The 22,941-nt window shown below is 46.4% G+C and overlaps 1 protein-coding gene across 2 annotated transcripts in view; it reads left to right on the top strand.

The window, feature by feature from the left end:
* CHST8 (carbohydrate sulfotransferase 8) overlaps positions 1-20,193 on the top strand; it is a 337,093-nt gene extending 316,900 nt beyond the window's left edge. For both annotated transcript variants that reach the window (XM_053270560.1, XM_053270561.1), the window contains exons 3-4: positions 15,418-15,455; positions 17,895-20,193. In XM_053270560.1, the coding sequence (XP_053126535.1) occupies positions 15,418-15,455; positions 17,895-19,043 (1,187 nt within the window). In that variant the 3' untranslated portion in view covers positions 19,044-20,193. The remainder of the gene's footprint in view (positions 1-15,417; positions 15,456-17,894) is intronic.
* The last annotated feature ends 2,748 nt before the right edge of the window (positions 20,194-22,941 follow it).

Genomic DNA, 22,941 nt, shown 5'->3' with positions numbered 1-22,941 from the left:
AGTTTGTTCAGGGCTCTTCTGGAGCTCGAGGCCATGCCCCCCCCCGCAGGCTTCGGCGGCCCTTTCCATTGGCGGCCTGGGTTCTTTGAACCTGTTCGCACAATGGTGGCTCTGCCCCAAGCCCTAGCAGCAAGGCTCAGTCAGCAGCAGGGAGTCCCAGAAACCCAGACTGGACCGTCAGAGATGGTCCCTCCTGGCCTGGACTCACCAGAGGGGGCAGATCTGGACATAGCAGAACCTCTTCCCTTCAGTGCCTGCCTTCCACCAACACAAGGATCCGAGCCCGAACCCATCACACACAAGGTGGCTGAGAGGCAGCAGCATGCTCAGGGACCGGGGAGAAGGGGGGGCTGCCCCTAAAGACCCACATTCTGAACCTGCTCACTAATGCTTTTAATTAGATTTATGGTTTTAATTTTTAATGTTGCTTTTAAATGATTGTAATGTTAGTGATTTTAATGTTTACGTGATTTTAATTGATATAATGTTTTAAATGGTTTTAATTGTAAACCGCCCAGAGACGCAAGTTTTGCGTGGTATAAAAATATGTTAAATAAATGTGTTAAATGATAAATAAAATAATGTAGGAGAGGGCACCAAATGGCATCTTCGTCCCCTCAACCCTGGAGCTAGCCGTGGTAGCTTCCCCGGCTCATAGGAACATAGGAAACTGCCATAGACTGAGTCAGACCATTGGTCTATCTAGCTCAGTATTGTCGTCACAGACTGGCAGCGGCTTCTCCAAGGTTGCAGGCAGGAATCTCTCTCAGCCCTCTCTGGGAGATAATGCCATTTGGAACCTTCTGCTCTTCCGAGAGCATCCCCTAAGGAGAATATCTTACACTTCTAGTCTCCCTTTCATATGCAACCAGGGTAGACCCGGCTTAGCTATGGGGACAAGTCATGCTTGCTACCACAAGACCAGCTCTCCACTCCTGAGCTCACCAGGCTCAGTCCCGGTAGCCCACAAGAGTTAACACCAGCATGTGGCTCTCATGTGTCCGTATACCCTTGAACCAAGTCCCGTGTCCACGAGAGAAAGGGAGGCTTTCTCTGAAGGCTGCCGGCCTGCAACTCCTAAAAGTGGCAGCAGAGAAAAACAGAGAGGTGTTGAGTAGAAACCAGGAGTATGTGCTGACAGAGCCTGAAAGCTAATGATGCTAATTAATGATATTTCCAGGGATCGGGCCATAGAAGGACTGGGGGATGCAAGAGCCCCAGATTGGCTTTTCAGCTCTCATTGCAGAATTCTTCGTGAATGTGAATATCAATTAAGCCCAGGAAATGTCACTCTCTAATTAGGATGCCTAAAAAGCTAAAGAAGACATAAACAAGCCTGGCTACCTTCCTGCTAATAATAATGCAGGCAGCTTCTTGGAGACTTTTAATTAGGTTTGCACACAAAAAGTACTTTGTACTTTTTGTCTCTATCATGCCTCATGTATTGTTGCACCAAATATTCTCCAGTTTCAATGTTCAGGTAAAAACAGTCAACTTTAGAGGGGCTAAAATACACCCCCCCAAAAAAAAATTAGATTCTGCCAACCACAAGACCAGCTCTCCTCCTCCTTCTTAGAGCAGAGGGGATGCATGAGGGCAGAATGCACATCTGTGTCCCCAACATCTGGTTCGGTCAACAGTTAAAAACTACAAGTATTTCTATTTTTTTAAAAAAAATATTTTATATCCCGCTCTTCCTCCCAGGAGTCCAGAGCGGTGTACTACATACTGAGGTTTCTCCAAGTAGGTCTGCTGCTGCAGGAGCAGCGTGGCATTCAAGATGGATCCACAGGCTTGGAGAAGTTGGAGACTTCAGCTCCCAGATGCTGCATCAACTGCCAGTATGGTTCTCCCTGCCCTTTGCACACCCACACAGACTGAAGCAGCCGCTAATGCTCCTGCAGCCCCATTAAATTCTAAATAAATCTTTTCAGCTTCTTCCTCAGCTTTTCTCACAGCAAGGATGCGATAAAAGAGAAAATCTCCATGAGAATTAGCTAAACTGGAGCCATAGATATCTCTATATTCTCGAGTGCTTCTCCTTATTAAGCCGATCAACAGCCCTCATTTAATCACTTGCTCTGGAGGTGGAACAGCGTGGAGAACAGCTGTTGGGCGAGAAGCTTGTCTGAGCTGACAAAAGTGGTCCATGCCTTACTGGAGAGTGTTGCCATGCAGAGTCACAACAAACCTTCACAGCTGGCAATCCTCTCTAGCTATCCATGGAATCTGTTCCGAGTTGGAGAACAAGCATTTCTTTGGAGGGGGGGAGCAGCGTCGTCATGGCCATGCCTTCAAATAAGGAGTCTTGTAAGCTGGTCTGGTGGGAGCAAGCATGCCTTGTCCCCTTAGCTAAGCAGGGTCCGCCATGGTTGCATTTGAATGGGAGACTTGATGGAAGAGATTCACTGGAAGAGATTCAACTCAGGGGATGGAGCTAGGCCTGTAAACAGCCTCAAAATTGGGGGGCGGGGGGTCTTGCAGAACTTGCAGAAGTCAGGGGAGGCAGGTTATGAAATGTTCAGTGAAAACAGTCAGTGAGGCTGGGGAGGAAAGAGAATTTTTTGGCGTGGCAGGTACACACCATACCACCAACTGGCTACGGGCCTGGCTGTAGCCGCTCTGGGAAGATCAGAAGGTTCCAAGTTCCCTCCCTGGCAGCATCTCCAAGATAGGACAAGGTTTGTTTATTTATTTTTTTAATAGGACAAGATTTTTTTACAACAAACTACCAGCTGAGAGAGATTCCTGCCTGCAACCTTGGAGAAGCCGCTGCCAGTCTGTGAAGACAATACTGAGCTAGATAGACCAAGGATCTGACTCAGTATATGGCACCTTCCTATGTTCCCATGAATGAAGATCTGGGCAGGTAGGGGCCAATTAGCCCATCAAACACCACCCTCAGCCAATCAAATAGCCCCAAATGCCCTGTGCTTCCTTCAGAAGGCGGGCTCAGGCAAATAAGCCACAATTGTCTGAACTTCAAGGGTAGCCAGTTCAGACACTGGCTCCTTGGAAGCAGTGAGTATTGCAGAATTAATAGTGATTTTCTGTGCTGCTTTTTTACAAATATGCAGATTCAGCGTAGATTAAGCATAGGGGGGAGCAGACAGGCACCCAGGTGGTCAGTGCCAGCCTGCAGAGCAATACCAGGCCCACTCAAAGTAGTGTTTAATTTCTAGGAAGATATATGTCAGGTCCTTTTGGCAATTGCATCCTGGGATCAGGAAGGCCTTTCGCATGGGGACTGTCTCTCAAGGTGAAGGAAATGCACTCTGCACGTGTTCAGCTGCACCTGCATATATTCCAGGGCCGATCTCTGGCATTTGAAGCAAGTGCTGAGATGGGCATGTTCTAAATTTTGATCACAAAACAAATAGCAAAACATGCTGAATGAATTGCAATATCCAATGACTAATTGTACAATCTTAACTGAAGCGATATTGATTCCTCTATCTTTTCGGATTATGGAGCTATATCAAGCATGTGTGGCAAGGGGGAAGAATAATCTCTTTGCACAGTATTATTCTCGGGAATCTCCCACTCTTCTTTTTTGCCATGCAACTCAGTGACATGGATCATCTAGCTGAAAGTTGCAAATCAGTAGCATTTGACTGTCTCTGCAGAGTCCAATTTGAAATACTAAAACGCTGAGGGGTGTGTGTGTGGGGGGGGATCCTGACTATTCTAAGCATTGCATAGGTAAAGAGGCAGCCTGAAGCTGGCTGGTTGGACCTGCTGTACTGGATTCTGGAGATCACATGATCACATGGGTCAGGGGCGTAGCAAGGCTGGAGGGGGCCCAGAGACAAGATTTTCAAATGCCCCCCCCCCCCCCGCCGCCGAAGCTCAGATTATGAAATAAAGAAATCTTAAATGAGGCTGAATAGTGGTAGCCAAAAAGCAGAGTAATATATCTATATCTATATCCTATGTGCCACAATAGAACACCATCCTAAATTATGTAAATTGTGGACTGATGCAAATCATTTCATGGTAGTAGAGAAAGACACGCAGTTCTGGTAGCTCCAGGGCTTCACACTCACATCAATTTCGGAGGATGAAGACAACTGAAGGAAGCCCAGGCAGGTGCACAGCTGGGGGAGCCAGTCATGTGACTTGCCTCGGGGGGGGCCGCCAAGGCAGTGGGCCCCCAGACAACTGTCTCCCCTTGCCCTGTTATAGTCACACCCCTGAAATGAGTATTTGTTCAGAGGAGGATAACAAAATGAGGTCTAGAGTCATTGGACAGTGAAAGGAGATGTTTAGCCTGGAGAAGAAAGACAAAGGAAAGATAGGGTTGTCATCTTCAAATATCTGTATTGCTGTTGTACAGAAGAAGGAGAAAATTTGTTCTCTGTTGTTACGAAGAACAGGACTAAAACCAATAGGTTGAAATCCGTCTGTGTAAAGTCGGATCTCTGATGTCAGAATTGCTCCAACATTGGCAAAATTGGGAAAAATTGGCAGAAATCCAGTCCAATATGGGGCTCCCAATATCAGGTCAGAACTGTCGGAATTAATGTCGAAACTAAAGTCAGAATTCATTCAAAATTGTTGGAATCGCAAAAAGGTGTCAGAAACATGCTAGTGAAAAAAGGAAGCTATTTTCTGCCATCTGCCAGTGCCTGCCTGCCCACCCATGCATTTATTTATTTAACCAAATTGAAATTGAAATTTTAACTTTAAACTGAAGGTGGTGGATTCTCAGGAATGATATGACAGTTTGCTGCAATTATCAGATGTGAGTACAATTTCCGGGTTATTTTAAAAATTACTTTAAAATCACCAGATGGCCCGATTTATTCAGAATTCAATACTGTACCTGCTAATTTCTAAATACCTGATTTAATCAAAATTAAATAAACAAATACCTGCCATCCTCCATTATGTCTGTGCCAAGTTTCAGAGCTCTTCATCAAACCAGGGTTTTTTGGCCGATTTTTGTGTGTTTCCCCATAGATATCTATGGGAATTTTTACCGATAATGTTAGAAATCCAATCAGAAATCCAATTCTGGTACTGATTTTGATATTCGAAAAGCTCTAAAGGACTTATTCCAGCATCAATTGGATTGGAATTGGATCAGATCTGATATTTCTGATTGTGCACAGCCCTAGTTGAAATTACAAGGAACACATTTAGACTAGAAATGGGGTGGGGCTGGTAATTCTGACGGTAGGAGGTCTTCAACTGTGGCGCAGTCTGTCTCTTATATTGTTGGGCTCTCGTTCACTAGAGTTTTTCAAACAGAGGCTGGGCATCCATCTGTCAAGGAGACTATAGATGTTTCCTGCACTGAGCGGGGGGTGGACTAGAAGACCTCCAGGGTCCCTTCCAAGTCTATAATTCTATGATTCTATTATCTCCCCCATTTTACTAACCCTCCTGTTTTACTCCCCCTGTATCAGAAGGAATCTGGCTGCAAAGCAAGGATTGTGTATTAGGTTATGTAAATTGCCTGGGGCCCCAGCTTTAAGGTGTGGTGCAAATGCTCTAAACTGTTTTGTTTTGTTTTTAAGATATGCCCACCTTGCATGCTCTGGAGCTCTCTGTGTGGCACATCTCGCTTTTCTCGTTGCTCAAGGTGAGCAGGAGCTCTAGCACAAGCCACAACCCACATTTACAGTATATCTGTGGGGAGAACTGACAGCACTGACATCATGGGCACATTCCAAGCATTCGCTGTGAAACAGCCTCCCCTCGGAAATGTTCCTGGCCACTTGAAATAACACTGAAGCCTGGCGGAGATCCGGAGTGCTCATTCTCTCTTCCTTGATGGAGGTTCCGTGAAAAAGCCCCTCCGGATCAGTTAACCTTCTTTGCTTCATCCTATTAATTTCCTCTTCCATAATGCAGCGAGGCATTCGGGGAATGGAGTCGGGGCTGTTAAAGTTTCCCTTATCAGTAGAGCTGAGGGCTCAATTGACAAGAAATTACTGACAGATTCAGACAAAACCAATCACACAAGCAGTGCTGTTCTCTAATCAAGCTTCCACTCAGATGTTCCTGTTCACGGGCTGGCAAGTCCATACCTGGGCTGAGCAGGCAGGGCTGAAGAATCGCCTGATGGATTTCCTCAGACACAACTTGCCTGCCCTGAATGAGCACCGCAGATCCGAGAGATGGGTAGCAAGCAGTGGTACCGAATGATTATTTATTATTGGGTTAGCACATTTATATCCCTCCCAAAACTTATGTCTCTGGGTGGTGTACAGTAAAATGAAAATTAAAATTAAAATGTTAACATAATTTACAATTTAACACAATGTTAAAAACTGTAGATCTAATTCAAAGCCTGGGTAAACAAATGTGTCTTAAGTGCCTCTTAAAAGGTTGCCAGAGATGGAGAGGAGTAATGTGGTCTCTCCAAGTTGACCCAGAGACCAACTGGGCTGCACATTCTGGACTAATTAGTGCTCTAACATCAGCCAGTGCCTGGGGGATGGGGCCATTGCTCGGTGGAAGAGCATCAGCTTTACCTGCAGAAGGTTCCACATTCAGTTTCTCTGTTGCTGCCCCCAGACTCTGGAATGCTCTCCCGGTGGGTATCCACTCCTCAGTCTCCATCACAGTTTTTAGAAAGCATGTCAAATTGTGGCTTTCCCCCCAGGCTTTTATATGATTGTCTGCACTGCTGCTTCTTGTATTTTGTACTGTTTTTATGCTTGTGTTTTATTTTTTTAAAAAAAATCAGATATTTCTTTATATGTATATTTAGCTCAATGTTTTAATGTGTCTTTTTTATAATCTTGTTTTTAAATTTTATTGTGAACCACATTGGGATTTTCTTAATGAAAGGCAGGGTATAAATTTAACAATCAATCAATCAATCAATCAATCAAATTTCTGGCAGCATCTCCAGGTAGGGCTGGGAAATTCCTGCCTGCACACCTGGAGAGCTGCTGCCAGTCAGTGTAGACAATGCTGAGCTAGATGGACCCGGAAGTCCACACTAGCCACCCAATCCTTCTTCCGCTCCAGAGGCGAGCATTTTATCCCTGCAGCCGTTAAATTATTCTTGGCAAAACCCCGTCCCCAACTTCTTTACGGAGCCCAGCAAGGTCCATCTAGCAATTTCCCTGCTCTTGAAGCGGTGCAGATGAAATTTCTGAGAAACCTCTTCCAGGTTTCTCGATGTGTTCCCAATGCACTTCTCCATCTAGAAGCAGCCACCTCTAAGGTTGAAACCAAGGTTTGGCTGAGTGTTTTAGGCTGTTGGTTAAGACTAAACTATCATCCTTCTGGCTTGGCCCCTTTAACATTGGCAGACAATTTTGACTTAAGTTGGAAAAGAGCAGTTTGCCAGAAACTGAACTTGTTGGCCTTAACCTGGAGTCTTTTAGTGAATAATAAATGGCAGATTCAAGCCCAGCCTTTGTCTCAAAACAAGCCCGCGGGGGGGGGGGGGGGAGAAAATGCTGCATCATTCCCTCCATGTTTGTTCAACAAAGGTTGTTCCTCTGGTATTGCTACCACCACGCCCACTTTATAACAGAGTTTAATCCCTCCCGGGTGTGGGTGAAATTCCAGGAAAACTTTCTTTTACCAAATGGAAAAATACATAAACCTCCCATGTGCAGCCTACACTAGTGAGAAAACTTGGTGGGCTGCTGAACAATTAACTTTGAGGCATGTCTGCATCAGGGTAAAACCCCTTTTATCCTGAGTTAAAAATCCACTCAGAGGCAGGTGAAATTACAAAGCATAAAAAGAGAAAACTTTATTCAAAAGGCTACAGACTGCTTCAGTCTGAGGCTCTAGCAGCTTCAGTTACAGGTGAGACTCGAGACACTCAGTACTTTCAAGGATACTTCAAAAAGCACTCCAGTTGATAGTGGGAGTGGTACACTTTAAAATCATGGTTACCCAGTTGCAAATATTATTCAAGGAGCACCCCCAGTTGCAAGGAACCTTTAAAAGCGCCTTTACAGGGTACAGAGACTTCTACAGAGCGCAGGTTGGAAGAAAGGGCTCAGGCTAGCATTGCTCTTCGCTTGTTACATTACAGATAAAAACACAATAAATCAGTTGTAAGAATTTGCAGTAGCACAAAAAGAATGAAATCTATTGCATGTAAGCTAACAAACTGTTCCCTAGCTAAACCCTTCAGAAGCCCAGAAGCCCTGGCTTCCTTCCCCCTTGAACTCACCCCAAACTCCAGGAGAGAATTCAAGCTTCCTGCAATCCTGTCTCCCAAGATCTGCAGATGTCCTTGCATGAGAGAGTTCTTCAAGCTAGCTTTTGCCATGAGGCGCAAACTCCATTGCTCCCCACTAAGTCTTCCGCCCTTCCTCCCTCATCTCTTGCCTGGCTCCAACGGAACTAACAAAGACCCTTTTCACTTCCTGCTGACAGGCCCTCTATGTCAGTTGTAAGGTCATGTGCTCAGTGGCTGGTCCCTAGAGGTCACTGCCTGCCGGACAGGGCAAGGTTCACTTCCAGTCCACTCTTTAGGGGGAAAGGAAGAGCTGTTCCTGACTGATCACAAGTCTTTACTAAGAATGGGATACACCCAAGCTGTAGCAGCCCTTCAACAGTGAGCTGCCAACATGAATGCGCAAATAGAACGATCTTTGACCCGGAATGTGATTTTCTTGGAAGTCAACCATCCAGCCTCAAACCTGCTAGATATTTATCCCAAATTACAGCCTCCCAATATTGCAGGATGTTTACACTAGCCCATTTTAACGTGTTACCTACCGCAGTGCTCAAAGGAACAATTAAGAAAATCCCATATGCTCAAAGATTTTGCTCCCGCGCATCAGGCGCTGTTGAAACTCCAGTTCATGCTTTACTCCCTTGTGAGCTGTATAGGCTTTATATTGCCTACACAATATTGTATATTGCCTGTACAATATATAGTATATATTGCCTATACAGTATTCGATTGCCGGCTTTCTGTTTTCCCACTTCTAACCAACTTTCCAGGTCATTCGGATTTCTTTTTGCTAAGTATTTTTGTTACCAGACCAGAAAGATGAGACATCCCGAAACATTGCCAAGTTCTGCTTGGTTGCCAGTAAAATCTGGCAGCAAACATTAGCTCCCGCAGAGCGAGCTTAAATAACAGAGGGGGCTTGAATGTATTTTGCAAAGGGGTTTAAGATACAGCATTGTTTGTCTTACTGTATTATGTTTAATTGCTCCCCCTTTCTCTAACCTGTACTGAGTTATTTGCTGGTCTGTGACCATACCAATAAAGATTGACTGATTGATTGAGAGAGACAGACACAGTATAAGGTAGCTTCCGATGTACCTATGATCAGGAGGATTCTGGCCAGTGATGAGAAAGTCCCAGCTCAGAGCTTTCTGCTGCGGTCCCCTCCTCCAGCAGATGAAGTCGAAAGCAAGGAACCAGTGGCTGATCTGCAGTGTTCCTGGTTCAGTTTCCAGCACCACTGCTGGTGGTGTGGATTCCCACCCTGCTGGCATGGCCAAGGAGCTGTCCAGACAAGCAGGAGGGGAGCTGTCCAGCCAACAAGTCACTCGAGCTCGGAACTGAACAGGATGAGGTGGTGCAGCAGCTCAACACCAGCAGAATCCCCTCTGTGCTGCTCCCCTCCGTCCTGGAGCAGCAGCAGGGTCTTGACTCCGCACATGTGTTGATTCTTGCTTCCTCTTTCGGGAGGCTCCATGCAGCTAGACTGGGACTAGGCCTTTGGGTCTGGGCTTCTGTGCCATCCATTCTCCTGGGGTCTGGAGCTGGGCGGTGGGTCCCCGGATGAGGGGGGAAACATTGAGACGGCTCATAGATACATTCAAGGGCTTGGATGTAGAATGTCTGTCTTGCAGATGCAATCCCAAATGTTAGCTACCAAGTCGCCACATTTGCCTTACTCTCCTGTAAGCTTAGAAAGAAATTTACTTCTCTTGTGCTTTGTCCAAGACTGTGGTGCTGGTCTCAGCTCAACCAATTCTGTATCATTATTTCCTGAATTTTATTATATGTTCTTTTGTTCTAACCTTCTCCCCTCCCTTTTCTTTTTTTTATATTATGACCAGTGGTTCTGTGTTGTGTTGTGACCAGTGGTCACAACAATGAGCTTATTACTCACTTACCTTCCACCTGCCTGGGTGGTGGTCTCAGGGATGTAAACCACCCCAAAGGCAATATTAAAATTAAGTGTGAGTGACTCTGGGAGCAGATTGCAATGCAATTCCCCTTCTGACAACTTCTAAAAGGTCTTTAAAGACGCGTTTATTCACCCAAGCATTTTAACTAGGCTTGTGGGTTTAAATTGTTTTAAGGCTTTGATTTCTGCTTTATTTAGTTTATGTTGCTGTAAGCGCACAGAGATGGAAATTTGGGGAGGGGTGCCAATATAATAAATCAAATAAAGGATTAATCAAGAAGCTCGTTGACAAAGCTCGGTCCTAGTTCCTCCCCAGGCCTGATGCTACCGGTTCAGTGGTGCATTAGCCAGGCATTGAGGGCTGAAAGGAGGAGGAGCTTCCCCATCCAAGTTGCAAGTTATTGATGGTCTGAGTAAAGAAGTTTGGATATTTAAAGTGCTAGAGTCTGCAGAAATGGCAAAGCTAATGGCAGTATTATGAAATAAACTTGAAGCATTTAAAAGGGAATGGGGGCCCCTTCTTATTTACCTAAAAACATATTATAAAATGGATTTTTATCAGGCTTTTGAGTGGTAACAAAAATGTTTTTTTTAAATGCCCTAGAGCTGACTTTTGTGACTTAACTGGGGGAGAACGACTAAGCTACAGGCAAGCTCTTGGTATTGTAATTGATACTTGCTCTAATGATGAGATGGAAGTCGTCTCCTTCTCCTTCTCCTTCTCCGTGTGTGTGTGTGTGTGTGTGTGTGTGTGTGTGTGTGTGTGTCTTATGTTGTGGAAAAATTGAATAAAAAATTATTGGCGGGGGCGGGGGGGTTGCAAGTCTCCAGGGTGACTCCAGTGATTGGCAAGCAACCTCCAGCTGCCTTCCAGTGAGTCCTTCTCTCTCTCCAGCTCTTGTTTTGGCCACTTGTTAGCAGCTGCCGCTGCTGCTGCTGCTGTAGTGATGCACTTACTTGCCTCTCCAGCTAATGGGATTTCTTTATTATAGGTAAGAATAGGAAGGACACAATGTACATACTGAAACAAACAAACAAACAAAGCACCCTGCAAAGAAGCCACCTTCAGAACCTATGGTTGGCAGCAAATCTGTGCCTATCACAAAGGTCTTTTCTTTCAGCATAGAAGAAAAGCTTACCGTCCTCACATTGGAACCAGACATTACCTAAAACGCGTGGCTGCCGCTGAACACAGCAGCTGTGTGTCTTGTGGTCCCCCCCCCCCACTCCCTTTGGCAACATATAGGCTAATTTCCTTCAGGCACTGAGGGAAACACAGCAGTGGCTCCTCTTGGCATTATTGGTGGGCGGTGAGGAAACAATCAATGCCATATTCTGAACTGGAAGGCGGAACAAGGTCGTACTAGGAAGGGACATCCAAGGCCAGGAGTAATGGAGGTTCCAACCTCAATTATAACAACCTGGTGTAAGTTTCCCATCCTGAGTGAATAACTAGATAATATGGTGATGGATGGAAGGAAGGAAGGAAGGAAGGAAGGAAGGAAGGAAGGAAGGAAGGAAGGAAGGAAGGAATTGTATCCTGAGATAATTGCTTGTGTAAACCAGCCTTCTAGATCTCTGACATTTCCATGTTTTTTTGTAATTTTATACTGAGTTTCATCCTAGGACCCCAGGGCAGCTAATTGCTAACTGAAACGATCATAAAATTGCAGTAGAAACAACCTGAAAATCATATGTTTGATCAAAATCAAACAAACGCAGCTACATCCTAAAAAGAAAACCGGGGACCATTCATTGGCCAAATGCCTGGATAGCCGCCACTTTCCCCCGAAGGGCTGGGAGAGAGGCAGCCATGTGAATCTCAACTTCGAGCGAGTCTCATAGCCTGGGGGCAACCACCGAGAAGGCCCTGCCCGGCATGCTTGACAAATGACCCTCAGCAGGTGTCCGCACATGAAGCAGAGCCCTCTCAGCTGATCTAGTCTGATGAGTTTCATCCTAGGACCCCAGGGCAGCTAATTGCTAACTGAAACGATCATAAAATTGCAGTAGAAACAACCTGAAAATCATATGTTTGATCAAAATCAAACAAACGCAGCTACATCCTAAAAAGAAAACCGGGGACCATTCATTGGCCAAATGCCTGGATAGCCGCCACTTTCCCCCGAAGGGCTGGGAGAGAGGCAGCCATGTGAATCTCAACTTCGAGCGAGTCTCATAGCCTGGGGGCAACCACCGAGAAGGCCCTGCCCGGCATGCTTGACAAATGACCCTCAGCAGGTGTCCGCACATGAAGCAGAGCCCTCTCAGCTGATCTAGTCGGGTGGGTAGATTCAGCTGGGAACAGGCGGTCCCGATGGTTGATGTTGTTGCAACTCCTGCACAGACCCAATGTGCCAACATCTTGGTCTGCAAGTGGCAGCTGAATCAGTGGAATGATGAGGAGGAAACTTTGCACCTGATGAGATCACAGCTCACCTTTTGCACTACAAGACATTACTGTGGAGAGAGGAGGAGAAGACCCAAGACAGAGGTGGCTGCTTTGCCAGCAGCCACACATTTGTTGTGGCATTTGGGTCCAGCCCCTGTGTTTGGGGGAGTGCGGGCAGTGGAAGTGGGATCAGAAAAATATGGGGTGTGTGTGTGAGCTGAATATGGTTCAGTACTGGGCACCAACAGCCTGAAATACAACAATGGATGCAGCTGACACACATTTCGGGCTTTTGATTTATGGCTGCGTCTCATGATCCATCCAAAAGCAAACAGCTTCAGAGGGGAAACAGGTGTGAGCTGACACCTGTAACGTACCTCGCTGTCACACTCTTCTCACTCTCTTACACACACATACAAAACAGCAAAGCCAAAAGAAGCGTTTTCAATTAAAAAAAAATTAATCTGGTGGGGCTGAGCTCTGCCCCAGCGCTGCCACCGTCAGAGTCCCGGGCTGTTGTGTAACGGCGTATTGACCTGCAATTCTCCTTGTCAAAAGTCTGCAGATTGCAAAGCCCCATTAATTAAACTGAAGCTTTCTCAGGCAGCTCTGACAGTGACAAGTGGTTCTATCCTTCCTGGGGAGATGCGTAAGAAAGCCAGGCAGACTGTATCATCCACAAGCGACTCCAGTCACGCATGCGGGGTGGGGTGGGGGGAATGGATGGGAATGGGAATGGGACTGCTTCTTCGAACAGAAAAGAGAGGAACTTGTTAGCCAGATGTGTCTAACAATAGTGATAAGCCAACTGCCGCTGAAGCTGAAGGTGTGGAAGTGCCATGCAGTCGCTGGTTTCACAGAAACAAAGGGCCAAAGGGCGTTGCCTTCTCCCGAGTCAGACCCTGGGTCCATCTAGCTCCATACTGTGTCTATGCTGACGGGCATCAGCTCTCCAAGGTTTCAGGCAGGAGCCCCTCCAAATTCCATGCATTCCTAGGGCCATTTGGAAGGAACCAGGGCAGTTCCGTGGGCATTCCCAGTCATAACCAGATTCATGGTGTCAGCCTTGAGGACTAGGAACCTAGGAAGCTGTCATATACCAACTCAGACCATTGATCCTCTAGCTCAGTATTATCTACACTGACTGGCAACAGCTCTCCAAGGTTCCAGGCAGGAGTCTTTCCCAGCCCTACCTGGAGATGCTGCCAGAGACTGAACCTGCATGCAAGCCGGCAGATGTTCTTGCACTGAGCTATGGTGGAATATCTCCCAGTGCTCACGTGTAGTGTCCCATCCAAATGCAAACCAAGGCTGACTCTGCTTAGCAAAGGAGACGATTCATGCTCTCCATCACAGGCCTAGTTCTCCTCCTTCATGAGAAATATGTAGAGGTTGCACAGGAATTGAGTCAGACCATTAGTCCATCTAGCTCAGTATCCTGTACACTAACTGGCAAGGGCCCTCCAGGGTTTCAGATCAAGGTCTCTCCCAGCCCTATCTGTTGCTGCCAGGGACCATCTGAATGCCAAGCAGGGGACCTCCCGCCCACTCCCTGCAAATAAATAAGTAAATCCTAGTAATAGGCCTCTCCATCCGCCACTGGTTGGGCTTGTTCAGGAGCTGAGCCTAGGGCATTTCACATTCCGGTAGGGTGTCTCCTATGCAGCAGAAGCAAAGAGTCTTCCAAGGGAGCATCAGATCATGGGGCCTCCACAGGCCACTGAGCCCGGCCCCATATAGGACAGGCTGGTGTGAGCTGCCGCAGGCAGATGGGCACCTAAGACAGGCCTCCCTTCCTGCCTTCCTTGCTTTGCTGCAGAGTTTGCTGCCCTCCTTGCTGGCACGGCCACGCCCGCCTCTCCCTCTCACTGATGTCCCTCGCCTGTGCCTCCGTGGCAAGGGCATAGCGGTGCTATCGTGGCCCACAAGAAGGAGGCATGAGGCAGGGACTAAGCCATCCGAAGGCATGCTTCCTTAGTACTGCGGAACCCAAAGGCACTCAAAATACGTAGCCCGGAGGCACCACCCTGCACAACACCGCTGCAAAGCAGGTCCACATTATTCTCCACATTTTGCATGTGGGCTCTGAGGTGGCCAAATCGTGATTTGGCCGAGCGGACAACTTCCCACTCGCCACTCTGCATTCCCAGATCCAGTCGATGGGGCTGCAGCTGAGATCTCCTGCTTTGCATGGAGAAGGTCCCAGGTTCCCTCCCTGGCAGCATCTCCAAGTAGGGCTGGGAGAGATTCTTGCCTGAAACCTTGGAGTGGTGCTGCCAGTCAGTGCAGACAGTTCTGAGCTAGATGGACCAAGAGTCTGACTCAGTACAAGGCAGCTTCATATGTTTATGAAAATGGCCCCTTTCCCTCCTCTTCCTTCAGTTGGGAACGGCCATTGAGGGGTCATAAATCTAGTAAGATTCATGGCAGCAGTGTGGGCAGTGTGCACCCCTCTGGCCATAGCAGGGATCCAGGATAGGTAGCAATAGCAATAGCACTTACATTTATATACCGCTCTATAGCTGGAAGCTCTCTAAGCGGTTTACAATGATTTAGCATTTTGCCCCCCAACATTCTGGGTACTCACCAGGTAACCTCTGGTGATCAATTATTAGGTCACAGGCCATGGCTGCACAGGAGATCTCTTTTGCCACACTGTCATTTCTTTGCTAACAAGGAGGAAACGCCCGGTGTGCGCAAGTTTCCATTAAGTAAACCTGCGATGCTGACAGTGCTGTCCACTGAGCACTGATAACGTTTCCGTTCAGTTGAGCAAAACATGCAGAATAGGTTTTGCAGAATGATAGATATTTATTATCCTAGCAACTCCTTTCTTCCTTTTTGAATTCATCAGTGGCTATCTGCCAACTTCCACATCTGCAGGAAATCAGCCCTGGGTGCATCTTAATCATTGTTCGTTCTGTCTTTCTTTCTTTCTTTCTTTCTTAGGAATCAGATATAACATGGGATCACAGCAACCCAAAAAAGTAAGTTTCACAACATCCTCTTTGCATGGGTGCAATTTAGGAAGAGAAAACAGGAGCTATGTCATGGCTGAAGAGAGAGAGAACCAAATGACAAAAGGCAGAGACTGAAGGAGGGCTTCCCAGGATACAGATTTTCGTATTGAATTCTCTCCATTTGTTAAACTGTTGAAATTTCACTTTGGGGCAGTTTGTTAGGTCGAATCAAACTGATTCCTTTGGCCTGAGAAATATTTTGCATCTCCACTTTTCAAGTCGGCAACATCACCGGCATGAAGAAGCCTGGTGGAATTGCTCCATCTAGTGGCCATGAGACATCCCAATAACAGGGCATCCCTCCCTGTCGATCTTTCCGGGCAGCAGTGATGGGGAAATTGTTTTTGTTTTTATTTTATTATTTTTTACAATTATGTCCCGCTCTTCCTCCAAGGAGCCCAGAGCGGTGTACTACATAAGTTTCTCTTTCGCAACAACCCTGTGAAGTAGGTTAGGCTGAGAGAGAAGTGACTGGCCCAGAGTCACCCAGCAAGTCTCATGGCTGAATGGGGATTTGAACTCGGGTCTCCCCGGTCCTAGTCCAGCACTCTAACCACTACACCACGCTGGCTCTCAAATATAGCTGAAATGACTGGCAACAGCAGAAGATGGTAGTTGCAAGGAAAAATCAGGGACAAGCTCAGGGCCTCTGTGGATTTCATTTTGGGGAAAGTCCATTTGCACAGCATTAAAGTGGAAGTGTGTGGAATCAACAGGAGAGGAAGCCTGGCAGAGTGAGAAGTTAGAGAGGAAGCCAATACCATGTGGTGCATGAGAACCCCAGGGCAACACTGTACATTGCGTCATGTAGCCCCTAGGAACAGAGGAAGCTGCCATATACTGAGTCAGACCCTTGGTCTATCTAGCTCAGTATTGGCTTCACAGACTGGCAGCGGCTGCTCCAAGGTTGCAGGCAGGAATCTCTCTCAGCCCTATCTTGGAGATGCTTCCAGGGAGGGAACTTGGAGCCTAGATGCTCTTCCCAGAGCTGCTCCATCCCTGTGTCTCACAGTGCTCACAGATCAAGTCTCCCTTTCATATGCAACCATGGTGGACCCTGCTTAGCTAAGGAGACAAGTCATGCTGGCTACCATAAGACAAGCGCTTCTCTCCTAGTGCCTGCCATCCTCACTAAATTAACCAGAAGTCCTACTGAGATTTTGGAGTCCTTTAGGGTAATCCTGAGTCATACTATTAAGTAACTTAATCTGGATGCCAACTAGTAGTGTGGAATAATAATTTTATGTATGTATGTATGTATGTATTTATTTATTTATTTATTTCGCTTTGATAACTTTTTTGGTTGAAAACAGATATAGAAATGTTAATATTATTATGCTGTTCACACACAGTCTGCCAGACGTTATTGACTGGATTTGGTATTTTAATTATCGGGCCCTTTCCAAGGGTCTAGGATAACCTAAGAAAAATTAAAGACAGTGTCATAGTATTCGTGCTGTCCCAAGTAGTGTGGCCTTCTGTCGCTGATGTGTTGTAATTTATTTATTTTTTTACACCTTGGGCATCGATAAAATTATGACTCCAGCCCTCCCTAGAGATGCTGCCAGAGATTGAACCTGGGCCCTTCTGCAGGCAAGCAGCAGATGCTCCTCCATGGACCCACAGCCCCCTCCCCTCAGCGGAATAGCTCAGCTCTCCCATGTGGTCTCCCATCCATATGCAAACCAAGGCAGGCCCTGCTTAGGAAAGGACCATTCATGCTCACATCCGCAAGACCAGGCTGCCCACAGTTATTGTCCACTGAATGAGTGGAGTGCAGCCCTTGTCAGTGGAAGGTGTGAGGCATTCCTCTGCAGCACCTCCACGCACTGTAAGGGCCACCAGAGAATTGTCCAGACGCCTCGCCTGGCTCAAACTCCCCCAACTTTCCTCAGCTATTTCACAGAAGCAGAAACCCCACCAATTCAACTTAGAATGACTGCTTTGGGCCACATTTGGTGGCAACTAGCTGAGCATTAATGTGGCAAACCTGCCGTGCAGGAAATGCCATGCAACATTATTCATTTCCACTTCTGCTCTGGATTGGTGCTCAGAGACATTTGGGATACAAATCTGAGCGCGAGGAGGCCTTCAAGATGAGCACCTTTTTTTTTTACAGTCGCACATAAACTAAGGGGAAAATGGCACCTGCTTCCTAGCTGGGTCTTTCCGGTTTATCTCTAGAATTGATGTTCATGTTGAGAACAATACGTTCAAGCATAGAAAAGCTGAAGGCAAAAAAATCATTACTGCAGCACCGAAGTCCCCTGTAAGACAATGCCTTTCATCCCATAGTTAAGCTGAACTAAAGCGGTACAAATCGCCTGTGCCATTAAACTCTGCAAGCTGTCCACAGTGATGAATGCTCTCTCATTTAGTAATTTCTCTGGCCTTTTCTTCCATTAGGACTGCACATCCAGCAACAATCAGGATGGGAAAATGCAAGGAAATGGTGCTGATGAATTCCCAATGGCACACCAGAGGGCTTCGCTGTACTCCGTGCAGGACAGACCTATGAAGCATCACGGCACAGACGTAAAGCAGAACATATTGTTTGTGATTAAGGACCATCAGAAGAAAGGTGCAGGAGCCAATTTGATCAGGACTCATAAACGACGGAGGAGATTCGTCATCCAAAAGAGCCCCATCTTAATTGCAATGAACAGCTCCAATCGCAGCCTGCCCGCTCTGAAATTGGAGGACCGAAATGATGTCAAGTGGAAAAGTCTCTACAAGACCCAAAGAGAGAGAAAGCGGATCATGAGAGACACATGCTCCAAATATAAGAGCAACCACAAAAGGATAATCACACCGTATCATGTTTCGAGGATATTTGTGGAAGATAAGTATCGGATTTTGTACTGCGAAGTTCCCAAAGCTGGCTGTTCCAACTGGAAGAGGGTGCTCATGGTTCTTAATGGATTGGCCTCCTCAACCAAGGTGATTCAACACAACACAGTGCATTATGGGAACTACCTGAAAAGGTTGGATGGTTTTGACCACAAAGGAATCAATCACAGACTCAATACTTACACTAAGATGCTCTTTGTTCGTGAACCTTTCGAAAAGCTGGTCTCGGCATTCCGAGACAAGTTTGAGCACCCCAACAATTACTACCATCCTGTTTTTGGCAGGCCCATTATTTCGAGGTACCGAGTCAATGCCACAGAGGAGGCACTGAGGACAGGTTCCGGGGTAACTTTTAAAGAGTTCCTTCAATACCTTCTAGATGTGCACAGGCCTGTGGGCATGGACATCCACTGGGATCACGTCAACAGACTCTGTAGTCCCTGTTTAATAGACTACGATTTCATAGGTAAATTTGAAACCATGGAGGAAGACGCCAACTTCTTCCTGCACTTAATCAATGCACCACAAAATTTGACTTTCCCAAGGTTTAAAGACAGGCATTCTGACGAGGAGCGAACCACCACCCAGATTACCCAGCAATATTTCACACAGCTTTCCCCTTCTCAAAGGCAACGCAGCTACGACTTCTATTATATGGATTATCTGATGTTCAACTACTCAAAGCCTTTTGGAGACTTGTATTAACAGTGGAAGAGTCGAGAAAAATTGGAACACCTCTTATGCAAGCAAGTTTGTGTAAACGTCATTCCAGCTGTGCCCACTGGCAAATAAGTGAAGGGCATCTACACCACAGACTTAAGCTGACGAATCAGTCATTCTCTCTCCCTAGGGAACCCTGGGAAGTGTAGTTCTGTGGGGAGGGATCTCTAACTAAGAATTCCCAGCAACCTCCTTAACCTGAGGTCCCAGAGCATGGTCCAAAGTAATACGATACGGCCACCTTGCTGAAGCTCAGCAGGTCTTGGTGTGGTCAGTGCTGGAGGGCACTGCATCTGCTTTGCATGCAGAAGGTCTCAGGTTCAGTCCATGGGGTCTGCTGCCAGTCAGTGTAGACAATACTGAGCTAGATGGACCAATGGTCTGACTTGGTAGAAGGCAGCTTCCTATACTCCCAATTTTCTTTGCAGAGAAGTCACGAGCGTTAACTGGTATAAAACCTGCACAGGTGTGTAGTGTAGATCTGCCCTACCTGAACTCCCTCGTTCAGGACTTGATTGCTGATACTCTTTGGAAGCACAACCAATCCTACTTTGTCCAAGGATCGCCAGTGATCTCCAATATTGCAACAACACATCTCTCCATGTGTTTTAAAAAGCTCTTATTGAGAAACAATTGACCTGATCAAAAGAGGTCACTATCAACCAGGGGAGGGCTGGAGCTCAATGGTAGAGCCCATGCTGGGAGCACAGAAGGCCCCAGGCTCCATCAAGGGCAGGTTCTCCAGCAGCCAGGTAGGGATGTGAAAGAGCCCCCTCTCTTAAACCCAGGAGGGCTCTTGCCAGTCCCTGCAGCCATGACAGACCTAGAGGACCCATGGCCCAAGGCAGCTCCCTATCTCCAGATTCTTAGGCTTTCACAGTCAACGGGGGAGGAGCGTCAGTTGTCTGTGCCTGTTTGTGGTATCCGCTTGGCAGTTCGAAAGGATCTTTTCCTTTTTTCCCCCCCACAGCTGCAGCATTAAAAAAAATGAAGATAGACCATAACTTGCAATTTGTGGTGTTTACCTGTGCACCTTAACTGCCTCCATCTCATCATAATTTTTTCTATAATTTCTACATTTGGTATATTTATACATCTCCTGGCAGGGCTCCTAATAAAGCACATACGTTTTTCAGTACGGTGTTGGCGTGTGTTTGCATGGCACAGGGAAGAAAGGTGGAGGGAGAGGTCTCCATGATCTCCTCCTTAATAAGACAGACAATCAGGATTTTACAGAATGCTGTTTTATGGAACCGTTTCCGGTTGCCCTCTGGGAATACTGGTGGGGTGGGGTGGGGGCGACATCTTCCCCTATTAAAGTGCACCAATGAAAAGGATGCACCAGTGAAAGGCAACTAATATTTAATGAACACACGAGTGCAAAATTAAGCCAGATGTTACCATTTGCAGGATATGAATACATTCTCTTCCATCTACAGCTCCCTTATGGCATATTCGTCTGCAGGAAAACGAAACACAGCACATTTACATCTTTATGCATGCTATTAAAATTCTTTTAATCCTTGGCATTAACATAAATCTTTAGTTTAATCTATGTAGTCTCCGGGAATATCAAATGTTGCCTTTAAAGTAGCAAATAAATTTAGATGCAGCTTCCTGCCCATCAGGGTTCTTGATTTTTAATGGTTACAAACAGCTAGGTGCCTCCCGCCCCCTTTGAAGCCCCAGGGCACAGCTCCAGGTGCCGCCTTTGTCTGCTAGAGCCTTCCAGAACTTGGGCAGGAGATGGATCGTTTATGACTGAGTTGCACAACTGCCTGAGAATGCCCTGGTTAAGCAGAGGACCACTCAGGATAGCTTGGCCAGCCAGCAACCAGTGGTTTACTGCTCTATAAAACTCTAGGACAGTTCATGGGATTGACATTAGGGGAGAAGAAGCCCCCTACATTAATTCGGGGGCACGGTGTGCTCCTGTTTTTTGATCATCTGTTAGATAAAAACAAGGTCGGACGCAGGGAGCATGATCGTCAGTCAAGGAGAGGAAAGCTGGTCTTGTGGGAGCAAGTAAGACTTTTCCCCTTAGCTAAGCAGGGTCTGCCCTGGTTGCATATGAATGGAAGACTTGATGTGCGAGCACATAAACTTTTCCCCTCAGGGGATGGAGCCACTCTGGGAAGAGCAGAAGGTTCCCGGTTCCCTCCCTGGCAGCATCTCCAAGAGAGGGCTGAGAGAGATTCCTGCCTGCAACCTGGGAGAAGCCGCTGCCAGTCTCAGTAGACAATACTGAGCGAGATGGACTTCGTATATGGCAGCTTGCTATGTTCCTAAGCCCCAGCTGGGTAGGGCAGTTTCCCCGCCTCCCTCATTCAGAAGCTGGGGACAGAATCTGGGCAGGGCCCGCAGTTCGTCCTACCCAGTGGGGACTTAGCTCGTGATCAAGCAAAGATCTCACACCCAATCGAAAATCAGGAGCATGTCTGGCTCCCACTTCTCCTGCCCTTATGCCGTTTGTGTGAACTGCCCTCCTGTTATCTCAGGTAACCAAAAGCGGAGTCCAAGAAGTGTCTCCAGATTCCACAAGTTGTCACCCATTACGTGCCAGGTTTTCCCTCCTGCTGTGCCACTGAGGCACACGATTCTAGCCCAGGAATAATACTGAGCATCCATGGAGCACTTTTGGAGTGTCCAGTGTCACATCCATTGCCTTGTTCCAATTCTTACAACAAACCTGTAAGGTAGGCTGGTATTTGTTTGTTTGTTGAATTTCTATACTGCCTAATATAGAACTCTCTAGGCAGTGTACAAATTAAAACATAATATAAAATATAAATCATTTAAAATTCATAAAAACAGATAAAAATCACAATAGATAAAAACACATTAAATTTTTAAGAAAATAGATTTCAGTTAGAAGCCTGGGAAAACACGTATGTCTTCAGGGTCCTCCTAAAAGCAAACAGAGAAGGAGATGCTCTTATTTCAGCAGGGAGCGCATTCCAAAGCCCTGGGGCAGCCACAGAGAAGGCCCAGTCCCGAGTTGCCGCCATACAAGTTGGCGGCAACCATAACTAGACCTCTCCAGATGATCTTAATAGGTGACAGGGTTCACGACAGAGAAAGCGCTCTCGTATGTACCCTGGACCTAAGCCGTCTCAACTCCATAGCCTACCCAAAAGCCAGTCTGGAAAGGATCTCAATATTCTGCATCATCCAAAACTGTCTGGAGCTGAGAGGCCACCATGCACTCAACCACCTTGCCCAACCAAGGAAGATTAGAGACAGTTCTGTAATGAGCTAACTCTGAGGGATCCCATGAAGACTCCCCTCTCTGGCTCTGACTCTTGGCCCTGTTTATGGGTCAGCATTTTTAATATCACAAGCTGAGCAGGAGCTTTCCCAAACAGCAGGCTTTGCGGTGGGATTAAGAGGGCTGAAGTACTGGCAGTTGCGGATATTTTGAATTTGCCTACAAAAACAGCGCAAAAAGTGGATTTTTTTCCACCGTGGACATAGATTGGGCTAAGTTCCAAGGAGCAATAAACAACCCAAACCATGTATTTTATTTATTTATTTATTTATTCATCACATTTATATACCACCCAAACTTTTGTCTCTGGGTGGTTAACATAAAACAATTAAAACACATATAAAAAGTTAAAACAATTCAACAATTTAAAATCAATCACAAAATTAAAACCGACAAATTTTAAAAGGCTGAGAAAGCTTGGTTTAAAAGAAGGGTTTTTAGATGTTTTGTTTTAAAAAATTGCCAGAGATGGGGAGGATCGTATCTTAGTGGGGAGCACATTCCACAATCTTGGGGCAGCAGCCGAGAAGGCCCGTCTCTGTGTAGCCTTCAGACGAGTTGGCGGTAACTGGAGACGGACTTCCTCAGATGACTTCAATGGGCCGTGGGGCTCAT

This window comes from Hemicordylus capensis, chromosome 9 (assembly GCF_027244095.1).
Source record: "Hemicordylus capensis ecotype Gifberg chromosome 9, rHemCap1.1.pri, whole genome shotgun sequence".
Taxonomy (NCBI): Eukaryota; Metazoa; Chordata; class Lepidosauria; order Squamata; family Cordylidae; genus Hemicordylus; species Hemicordylus capensis.
The sequence above is the reverse complement of the archived record's forward strand: the minus strand, read 5'-3'. Positions and strand labels throughout refer to the sequence as shown.